This window comes from Pelmatolapia mariae, linkage group LG1, assembly GCF_036321145.2.
Source record: "Pelmatolapia mariae isolate MD_Pm_ZW linkage group LG1, Pm_UMD_F_2, whole genome shotgun sequence".
Lineage (NCBI taxonomy): Eukaryota > Metazoa > Chordata > Actinopteri > Cichliformes > Cichlidae > Pelmatolapia > Pelmatolapia mariae.
Window position 1 is genome coordinate 29,785,171 of NC_086227.1, and position 11,308 is coordinate 29,796,478.

At 42.4% G+C, this 11,308-nt stretch overlaps 1 protein-coding gene across 2 annotated transcripts; it reads right to left on the reverse strand.

Moving 5' to 3' along the window:
* Window positions 1-904: 904 nt before the first annotated feature.
* On the reverse strand, window positions 905-6,823 carry onecut1 (one cut homeobox 1). Of its 2 annotated transcripts, none has more exons than XM_063464971.1 (2): window positions 5,764-6,823; window positions 905-1,194 (listed from the first exon to the last, which is right to left on the reverse strand). In XM_063464971.1, the coding sequence occupies exons 1-2, from the start codon at window positions 6,821-6,823 to the stop codon at window positions 905-907; spliced, it is 1,350 nt and encodes a 449-aa protein (XP_063321041.1). The 2 variants fall into 2 exon arrangements, with proteins under 2 accessions (XP_063321041.1, XP_063320967.1); XM_063464897.1 differs by having other exon boundaries at window positions 5,749-6,823.
* Between the last annotated feature and the right edge of the window lie 4,485 nt (window positions 6,824-11,308).

Genomic DNA, 11,308 nt, shown 5'->3' on the forward strand with positions numbered 1-11,308 from the left:
GTCTCAGGAGGTAAGGGAGGAAAACAGGTAAAAAATACTTTTATCAACTACAAAATATATTCTTTGGTCAAATTACTTCATAGGATGTTCTTAAGTGGTTTGATTTCTAAACTGCAAAAGAGGCTTCAAGGTGTAGAAGGCTTTGGTTTTTCTTTTTTGAATTATTCAATGCCTCAGCATGTTGGAAGAAAGCACTACCATGTGGGTTGATGTTAGGCATTTTTTTCTATTTGGTTTGGTTTAGGGTTGGACCTTTTGGTTTTAGGGTTAGCAGTCTACGCATGGACATTTCCCTGTCTGTCTGGAATGCTTGATAGAAAGACAGACAGTTGGACAAACAGTCAGACAGTCCGCTCCACTGATCCGAACAAGGTTGCACAACAATCCAGTCTCTCCTGGGGGATTTTTTTTCTTTAAAGTTGATTGACCAATCCCACTGGAGCTCCACATTCTGGCTGTTTTCGAGGCCGTGGACAACTGCAGATCAGACTGTCAAGAGGCTGATTAAACCTCTGTTTAGGGACCCATCATCAAAACCAACCAATCAGATTAAAGATAACAGTGGCGAATGATAGATTCATACTGGGTGGGGAGGTGAGGGGAGGGTGTAATAAAGCTAGAGACCAGTGACAGCGAGTGTGTGTGTGAGGGGGAGTAAAACTATAGTCTTTTTGCAGTATGTTACACATAAATGTGTTGCTAAAACAAACATTGTAAAGCAGGTCAAAGGAGAAGTCTTTGGTTTGTTTTTTCATCTTTGGATACTATAAATATCAATATAGTACAGGTTTAAGGGCAAAACGTTGCTTCAAGGTCTTTTTTAAGTTTTCTTTGTTTGTCTTAAGTTTTAAAGCTTTTCCACCGAGGTTGAGTCAGTCCATGAGTTGGTCAAATCAGTCCTTCTTCAGGCTTTGGTGCAGGCGTTGGGGCCAGAGTTGGCTGAGTGACCAGAGCCGTCATCCACCCACTTATCTAGGCTCCGGCGGCGTGCGTTCATAAAGAAGTTGCTGACTGTAGCCAGCTCGAGGCCCAGCTGCTGAGCAATGGTGAGTTGCAGCTCTTTGGATGGACGCTTGTTCTCTTTGAAGATGGCATGGAGTGTCCGCCGCTGCACATCTGTGAACACAAGCCGGGGCTTCTTGGTCACATTTCCCCGCTCGCTTCTGCCGTGGTCCTGTTCCTTACGCTTACATGCTGTGGAGATTTCAGCAAAGAGACATACAGAAAGAGAGAGGGGATTTGTGAGAGAGGGCAGAAGACAGAAAAACGAGAATCACAATTTATCCTGGGATTTTAAAAAGTCCTGAGTAAAGAGTGTGGCCTGAACCATGAATTGGTTCTTTTCCACAATATTAGGCTGAAGGAGGCAGGTTGTAGGTTTCCACTCTAGCTCTGCAAAGTCCTCGGTGATGATCACAAGTAATTCTAATGCTAAAATATTGTTTTATCTTCATAAAAAGTAAAACAGAGTTTTTGTATGTGACAATTTGTATTTTTCCCTTTTGTATCCTGATTGTCAAGACCTTAGACCTGTTCAAAATATGAAAATTACATATTCTGATAACATAGGATTGGGGTCAGGGGTACTTAATCCTCTAGGGACTAAATGTGCTAAACTAATGTGATTATCTAAAGCCAATCCAAGCCTCTTTACTGTGTAATGTTATACAGAAGTCAATTTGGATCTATTCTGATATGGACTTTTCAGGTCCTATGGATACACATGCAGTTGAAATTTGTTTTTAGTAATGCCAACATGAAGAATATTCAGTTGTATCAAGAACCAAATTATACACAAGTTCTTATTTGCATATCTCTTTAATTTCCTATAATTCCAAGAAACATATATTTTTGTTGTGTTTCATGCTAGGTCTAATAAAATATTGGCCTTCAATGTAAACGATGCACAGCCTGTTTTGAAAGCTTCCTTATGTTTGATGTAGCTTGTGTGTGGTTTGAGTTTGGTGAAATCAAGTAAACTGTCTTTGCTGGTCTAAGCAAATTTTTGGATACTATTTCATATTTCACATTTTTGGATACTAAACCAGTAGAACTGGTAATTGAAAGGTTTTATCAACACCACATTTTTCACAGACACATTTCTATTACGGTTTTTGCATCATTTACTCTGAAAGAATCACACAGCCTGATCGCTGGAACTAGTGCTATTTTTGTTCAAAACTCCTCATTTCAGATTTTTTAAAAGGTACATGGGATATAATAGCAAAATTAGACTCATAGATCCACACAGACCCTCTTTTGATTCAGGCACCAAAGGTTTCGTGGGTCCAGAAGAAGAGCAATCAGCAGGAAGCATGCCAGAACAATGAGCGCTGTCCACGGTGCTGAAAGCAATGTAACCCGCAGGTGACGTAGATAAATAAAGAAAATGGCTTGGAGATGATTTTATACTGGAAAAACAAAAACTTGGGAATCCATCTGATAAAAAGTCAAACTTCAGTTAATCTGAACTCTTTGCTACATGGCTACAGTTTTTTTATTAACACCCCAAGCTCCAGTCATTTAAACAGAGAGTGAGGTGAGACCAGGAGGGGGCAGACGCGGGCTGCTAAGGTGAGACCAAATATGGGCTCACTGGGGAAATTAATGAACAACACATCACAACCACAAAACAATTCTCCGACCAGCACCGATTAATTTTGCAAAGTGCACGGAGTAAACAAACGCATTTCATGAGTCAACCCGAGACAACGTGCTGAAAACAGAAAACTTCGATAAGCCAAATTTAGACACCTTTTTTGAAAAAAAAAGAAAAAGAAAAAAGGATATGTAGAGGAGAACAAGTACAGTAAGTGTTTCCCTACACTAATAAACTAATAAAATGACTTCCCCTTGTAGTAAAACACTACATATTGTCGTTAAACTCTACTTTATTCCTCTTGTTGTTCTTAGTTTTGATGTACTATCTCCAAATGAAAGCTTAAGCAACACTACGCGATACTTTAAAAACGATTAGAATTATAAAATCAAAAGAGGACCTGCCCCCCGCCCCCCCCCGCCGAGATCTCACATGATACATGATTTCTAATTTCAAGCACTTTCTTCAGCATGTGCTAAAGTACAGCGAAGCGGCCTGTTGGCATGACCATAAAGTGGAGTGGGCCTATAATTGTGAGCATGAGCAGCCCGGTGTCTCCAGTACTGGTAAATATTAACAGAGGGCCGGAGCTCCTCGTGTAAGGGTTGCAATAAATCAGCACGAGTGAAGGCCACTCAGACAGCAGGAGCCAACACAGAGGAGCCCGACCCCGGCACGGGAGGCCCGCGAAGACAGGGAGCTTTCCCAGGACCGATGGGAACATAACAACGGCCTCGTTATCGGGCTAATCACACACACACACACACACACACACACACACACACACACACACACACACACACACACACACACACACACACACACACACACACACACCGCTGCTGCTCCCGGCTAATCATTACAAACACGAGATAACTCCACACACTGAAACAGACTGCACACATAGCGTGTACTGACACGATGTGACGAAAGCCCCGCGTTTCATAACCGTACAGAGAACAACAAACAGACATCTGAGCTGAAAACGTAGCGAAGATTTAGTCCAGTGTGTATTTATTTCAAGAATCTACATCCCGATTAAGTGGAAGTAGATAATTATTCACCAAGAATAATAAAAAGAAAAAAATAAAACAAAACCAACATCAAGAAAGGTCTATGCAATCACAGCTTCTTTCCACAAAAAAAAAAAAAAAAGTTGTAATGAATTCCTAACTGATGCGCTGTCTGGAGTGGGTTCTCTCCTCACTTTTATATTCCATTGTATTCTATTTTATTCTATTCCATTCTACACAGACAAATATTCAGATGGGTAATTGAATACGTGGGAAAACGAGAGAAGGCCCAAGATTAATTTCAGAAGCCTAAAATCAATGAACAGATCAAATCTACCTCAGCACAAGATCACATATCCAGTTCACACAGGAACGAACGGATCAATAAAATGGCGCTCAGACTATTTTATTCTGATTTTATTTAATTTTTAACTCTATTTTTCCCCTCTTTCTCCATTATCCATCTTCTGTATCTGACATTTTCTAAATAAAACTCGCAATTGATATTTTGGTACTTTTTTGGCCATCCCCCACAAAATAAAAAATAAAAAAAAATCAACAAAAACAAGAGTTTATACAGTTTAAATATGTTTTTTTTAAGTTAGGTAACATCGACAAAGAAAAATACAACAATAACCGAAGCAGGCCTGTTACATTTTCCCTGCACTGTATGAATATCCATTTCTCTGAAAAATAAAATCAGAGCTTTAACGATACAAGTCAATATGCTGCTGGTCTGAGTTTAGTTTTAATTATATGCTCATTCCACTAATTATAAAATGATGCAAATGCAATATCAAATATGTGTGTGCTTCAAATATGTGTGCGCGCGTGTGTGTTTTACTCATTTTCCACTGATAAAATCTCATCACACACACACACACACACACACACACACACACACACACACACACACACACACACATCAGTAGCAGCAGATGGGAAAACTGAAAAATAATCAATTGTGATTACACTGGTGTGCACACGCGCGAGCATACACGTGCACAAAAGCGCGCACTTTCCACCGTGTAGCCTCACTTTTCAAAAAGCACAAAAGCCCCATTTGTAGGTCATTGATCGGGCCTATAAACGTAAAAAAACAAATCTATTGGGTCTATGTGAACGCGCACGTGCTATTTGGGCCTCGCTGGGCGCCTTAATTGACTCGTGCGTACCACAGGGACAAATTAATACAGAGGTCTACCAGTTAATTAGAGAAACCTCAATCAAGTCAGGGTTTGTTCACCAGCTAAATGCGAACACGTGCTCTTTTCAGTTCTTTTCTGCTAAGGAACTGAAGTCTCTAATTTTGCCAAAGAGAGCTCCAAACGTCTTTACACCAACTAAATAATGCATGACTCCGGCGTCGCTTTGATTCGGTTTATGACAAACGCCCAGGAACACGTGCACACACACACTCTGTGTTTACATCAAGGGCAACTCCAAAAAAAGGAGCTGATCGGTTGCATCTACACCAAAATAAACACGTTCCTAACGATTTCTGGGAGAAGGATCAGTTTACGCACGCAGTCCAGCGGTCGATATTTTGAGGTAAAATGACATGAGTACTTGTTCCACACAAGCCCCAAAATCAGTGTAGAGACAGAAAAGGGATGCGTATTGATGTCAGGCCAGTCTCTGCACGGTCTTCAGCTCAGTGAAGTTTGTTTTCGGCTGTAATTCATCCTGTTGTTTATCTGACTGTATGTTGAATTTAACCACTCAACATAAATCTACGTTTAAAAAATATATAAGGCCATATCTATAGTAACCAGAGCCAACTTTTCTTTTCCGATTTCTTCCTAAATCTGATATCATTTGACTTCCAGCATCTGGAGGCAAGTAGAGAGATTACAAGTTATACATATCTTTTAAAGACCTATCCAGCACAGAGGAAACGCCAGTCCTGAATGTGACTCTTATGTGAATTTGAATGTCTTACAGTTAGTTTGCTATATTTTTTTTCCAGTATAAAAAAAAACAAACTACAAGCCCAGTTTCAATTCCTCTCTCCATTGCTCAGCACAAGATAACATTCAGCGCCAGTGACCTTCTGTGCCGAATTACAGCCATTTGCCGATCGTTTATTTTTCTTTGGGAATCAATGAAAAGATGAAAGCAAAAATGGGGCTTTACCGAGGCTTCGCTCACCTGCGAGCCTGAGCGCACTCATGCGTTGGAACTCAGGCTCCTGCAGCCATTTCCACATGCGGCGGAAGGTCTCTCTGCCGGACTTAAGCTTGGACCACGGTTTGGGGTTTCGCAGCAAGTCGGACAGGGTCCCTTGGGACCTGCACAGGACCCGCTGGGCAAAGATGGCCTGAGGGATGCTGTAGCGCTTCAGCTCTGTGGTGATCCTCTGCGCCACCTCTTTGGTATTCACCTCCTCCATCTGTCCCCCAGAAACACCACCCCCTCCACCGCCGCCCCCTTGCTGTCCGGGCCCGGAGGCCTGCTCCCGGCTGTTCCCCAGCACTTGGCCGTGGCCCTGCGCGCCAAGGTGGGCGTGTGGATGGTGATGGAGGCCGTTGATTTGTACCATGCCAGCTGAGGAGCTCATGTGCTGCTCCGCATGTCTGCTGAGCATGGCCGGATGGTGAGCCTCGAACCCGCTCGGGGTGAGCATCTTCTCACCAGGCATAGCAGCACCAGGATGAGCGTAGGGGGGGATGCCGGCCTGGGACGTGTGTATGCTGGCCAGACCGGAACCGGATAACGGGGAGAGGCTCTGGCCCATGCACGGATCCTTGTGATGATATGCGGGATACAGACTGTTCATAGGCGCCAGACTCCGGTCCTCTCGCATCAGCGTGAAACTGCCGCTGACATTTCCGGGGATCCTCTGGTGCGGGTGCGGGTGAGGATGATGTGGATGGTGGTGGTGGTGATGATGGGGAGGAAACTTGTCGGACACGGTGGAGATGGGGGGTAAGGGCTGCAGAGGGGTTAGGGTAGTGTAAGTGCTGCTCGCGCTCATGCCAGGGGGGGCTTCACACATGCTGATGGCTGGATGCAGGTGTCCAGAGTGGCTGGGGTGATAGTCTCCGGTGTCGAGCAGGGTCGCCATGCCCATAGCACGGTGGCTTAAACCCCTGGGGCTCGGACGGGAATGTGGACTGTGGCCACTAAGCAGCTCTCCGTGACCGGACACGGACTCATGGCTCACTCCGTGCAGGTCGCCAATATTCTCCATCGACAGCTGTGCGTTCATGATCCGGGCAGCGCTGTGGACAAACCATCTATCTGACCTACCGCAGTTAGCTGATGTCCAGAAGTCCTCACGTCCAGTAAAAGTTCAAATTTCTTTTGTTGTTGTTTTTTTCTTGCAGTAGCCTCCTTTGCTATTGCCTCTTCTCTGTCCTTACGTTCACCTATTTCATTATTCCCCTACCTCGCACGCTGTTTTGCAGAATGAAAAGTCCTCTTCCGAATCCCCCTTTGCTTGATATATTTTTTAAATAATTACTCTCTTAATTTTCTGATTCTCTTTATAATTCAAGCCCCCCCACCACCAACCAGCTGTCCTTGCGCTCCGGTCGGGTGCCGCGCCATCTCTCTAGCAGTGTGTCTCCAGCCCCTGTTCCACCGCAGCACAGCTCACTGTCTACACATGCGCAAAGGGGACACCCATCTCCCCTCGTATTCTCTCTCTCCCTTTCTGTCTCTCTCTCTCTCTGTCTCTTTCAGGCACACACCTCCCCATTCTCTGACGTCAGGTACCTTATTAAGGAAGGATGGTATGAAAAGCTGCTCACAGCTATTAGAAATATTCAGGACCCTTTAGCTTTTGCTGCAAATGCTAATAATGCTAATAGAGAGAGCTCACATTAAAGCCCTACGAAATCTGCTCATGGATGCTGACTGAGTACACAGCTATATCGTTAATTATCAGCTCTTATTTAGAAAATGTTAAATTCATTAAGGCTGTAATGAGGCTCCACCTTCAGTCCTCCTTAAACTATTAACCGCAAATGAAGTAAACTTCCGGGTTCATATGGAGTTGATTTTTAACCGGTGAGTCTGGGATCCAAAACCTCCAAAACTCCCAAACAAAACAACAACGACACTTAATTCCTTTCGACGAAGCAGAAACGGTCGCCACAGAAATCAAAGCAGGATGAGTTAATTGTTCCCTAAAAGGCTGTCAATAAAGTCACAGCCTGTATATATTCATAACCATCAAATACATCCATTCTTTTATCATTATTAGTCAGCTGCCCCAACCCGCCCCCACAACCGTGCCAAATATGTGGCGGTTTAACCAAACGAAGAAGACCGTAGTACCTTCTCTTTTGATAGAAAAAGATGAGCAGATGTGTCTATTGTCCAACTATTAGGCTTAACGAACCAAGCCCAGCATGTGTGCATGAGTGTGCATGTGTGAGTGTGTGTGGGGCATATTTAATCCTTGTGCTTTAGAACTATTTGAGGATATAGTATGGCCATTAAACGGTGATAATAAAAATACAACACCCACATGTTATTTAGTCAATTAAGAACATTTGTTTTTTATTTGCAGAAACTTCTCACAAATTTACACACGCATACACACACGTGCGCATTCACGGCAGATGTGTACAATCCAGTTCCACCGATGGAAATCACGTGCTGACACGTAACATGACTACGTGTCCCTGTGTTGTTGTTGATGTTGTGGTGCACTTTGCATGAGTGTCCAACCCCCTCAAACCTGCAGCCTGACAAGAGCCCGCCCCCGCTTACATTTAAGTTACACGTCAAGGGCCGTTTAGCCTAATAGAGCGGTAGCGCAGGGCGTCCTCAGCCGGCCGAGGTGACAGCTTGCAGCGGTCAGTGTCCTTCTGGACCCCCTGCTGAATGAGGGACATGTCAAAGGTGACGCTTCAAGACTCCCAAAGCCAACATCTGCGGGGGGACAGATTAACCTTTTAGACTTTTCCCTGTTATGGACCTGCTAGGGGCCCCGCATCTGTCAGGGCCCCCACAATAGACCCTGCGCTCGGTTGAACGAGTTAAATAAAAGAAAAGAAAGAAAGAGAGAGAGAGAAGTTAAACTGCCTCTGATGTGAAGTCAATGTCAACGGCGTGTGTGTGACGTGTGTCGAGACAAAAGGACACTAATTCCTCGAAGTGTGGCTGTCCAACCGTGCAGACCTGCGGACATAATAGACTTTGGAGGGAGGAAAATAGAGCTGACTACAGGAAAACAAAAAACACTAAATAAAATTATGTTAATTTAACAATAGCACCAACTTATTCCACACTAAGGCATCTGGTTTTATTTCAAGCAGAATTTATTCTAATTTATTTTGATCAAAATTTTAAATACAATTTATTCTGTAAACTAAAAACTCAATTTCTCCCAATGAAACTTTTGATATTTTCGCGTCTGTTTTTATTTTTGCTGCGCTCTCCTCGCACAAGCAAACGAGATCCAGCAGGGCTAAGGTTTGGCCTTACTTGGAAGCAAACCTCATCTACACATTCTCATACGGATCGATAGGCTTCTGCCATGTCTGCACGACCTGAGCTGTGTGTTTATGTGTGTTGGCTCTCTGTGGCCATTGTGCCGAGATAGGCCAAACCTTACGAGGCTGTGACATTTGCTTTGCAGAGAATATAAGGGACACGGTTTTCTGAGCACTTCTGAAAGAGGATACATTTCAAGCGGAATTCAATTCAATTAGCACAAAAGAAACAGAAGCAGAGACCAAAGTGTGCCACAGATCCATACATGTGCGGATAAAGAAATACCGGCGAGTTGGAGGGAAAAATATTATATTGATCAAGTCTTATGAAATAGTGTGCGCCAAGGAAAACTTGGTCCAGAGAATGGGCACTGAAAGTGCAAAATGTAGGTTTCACACTGATTATTAATCAGGGGCATAATTCCCATGAAGCCCCACAGCAGCATATCCGAGCAGCAACAATATAATGTCTGGCAGAGAGGACGGTGGATCAATATTTCAGCAGCTCTGCAAAATGACACAGCGTTGCAAGCTTTATAGATGCTCAAAATGACAATTACGGCTTGTTTAAGAATAAGCCTTTGCTAAATGGCATCTGGTGGAACTTAACTTTTATAAATGAGCCTACTTGATTTTGAGCAGTATGGTCATTGACCCTTTGCAATATAACGTCGCATACATTCGGAAACTGAATCATCCTTTCGAAAATAAATCACTTCGCTTTTGTTTTATGGGTTTGAACCCATGAATTAATTTTACTGCTTCACCTCTAAAATCCCGAGATCCTTAAATGGGTCCTCCTCTACATTTAGATTTTTTTTTATTTGAATCGGGAATTTAACAGAGGGAAATATATTAAAGCCTAAATATCTGAAAATATATGAACAGATTTCTCCCTTTTTTAAAAAGAAAATGTGCATTGCAGCGTTGATGGCTGTCCTTTAGAGCAAATTTAAAGCACAGGCCTTGAAAACACACCACAGCGCGCCAATCAATACTGAATAAAATTATAATTCCTGGAGGGACTCAGCTAAGGCCTACGATTTGTTATAATAAACCAACCTAAAAATATACGTTTTTTTTGCGTAATTTATTTGTGGGATTTTAGACAGGCGGTAATTATTTTCTCTTTGAATAATGTGATTATTTAAATGAGCAACCGGGTTATTTAAAAACAAACAAACAAGAACACAAAAGAAAAAACAAACGCCATCTTATGGAAAATTGAAATAGTATTAAAAGTGTAGAAATTACGTTAGTTTAAGGCAGTAGGCCAGCTTTATTCTGAGGTTGAAAAGAAAAATAATAATTAAAATAAAAACAGGTCACATGAATAACATAATACAGCCTGGTAGCAAATGGTAAACTTAGATGAAATGAAGCTAAAGAGCGATCTAAAGATTTAAAGATCTTTGAAGATCGTTTTAAGAAGTTTTTGTTTAAAGTTTTTTCTTTTCTTTCGACCCCAATAACCAGAATTTTGGAATACACACGCCTTGGGGCTGTGATGTAAAATGGTTTAAAATTTCACCCCAGATTAAGGAATTTACTTTTTATTTCCCCACCTAATTATTAAAAATGCCATCATGGCCGAGCAGCAGATGCCGGACCTGCTGCCTTGCTCAGGGGTAACTCAACTGCCTCTTGTGTTATTCCGCGTCACTTGCTCTGATTCGTGCACTCATGTGAAATTAACAAGGCATCACTTTACATTAAGGTGCCCATATGCCGCCCAATTACTCCCTGTAACTTTGGTAAGACTCCAATTATGACAACAAAACGGTGTCAACGATAGCCAAACCAGCCCCACTAAATGTGCGCTTCAAATCCAAATGACCTCGTACACAACAGGCTGTGTGGCTTTTGGAGGCGACAATAACGAGTTTAGGGAAATTGAAAAACGTCTTCCAAATCTCTGAAATAAATAAATGTAAAAAAACCCCTGCTTATTGCCGTGTTTTTGTAGCCACAATCTCTCAGCTTTTCCTTTTAACTGTTTTAGTTGATCCTAATTATGGTTTTCTGTACTAATAGCGAACCTGTAAATAGTGTCTTGTATTATTCGCAGTTAGCACGTATACAAGTAGCTCATGAGTAAACAGACTATACAAAGCTGCAGAATACACATTGGCACACTATGTCCTAAATATTTCTATATACTGCAATTTGAACAAAAATCTAAACTATTGTCTTCATGTAGATGTATCTGCTGATTTAGAACATTTATAATTTGGGGTTTAATAACTAAG

Bases quoted from the DNA above. Each gene is read 5' to 3' on its own strand.
- onecut1 (XM_063464897.1), bottom strand. From the start codon at position 6,823: ATGAACGCACAGCTGTCGATGGAGAATATTGGCGACCTGCACGGAGTG. The intron at 1,195-5,748 runs GTAAAGCCCCAT...AAATCTCCACAG, and splicing joins CGCAGGTGAGCGAAGCCTCG to CATGTAAGCGTAAGGAACAG.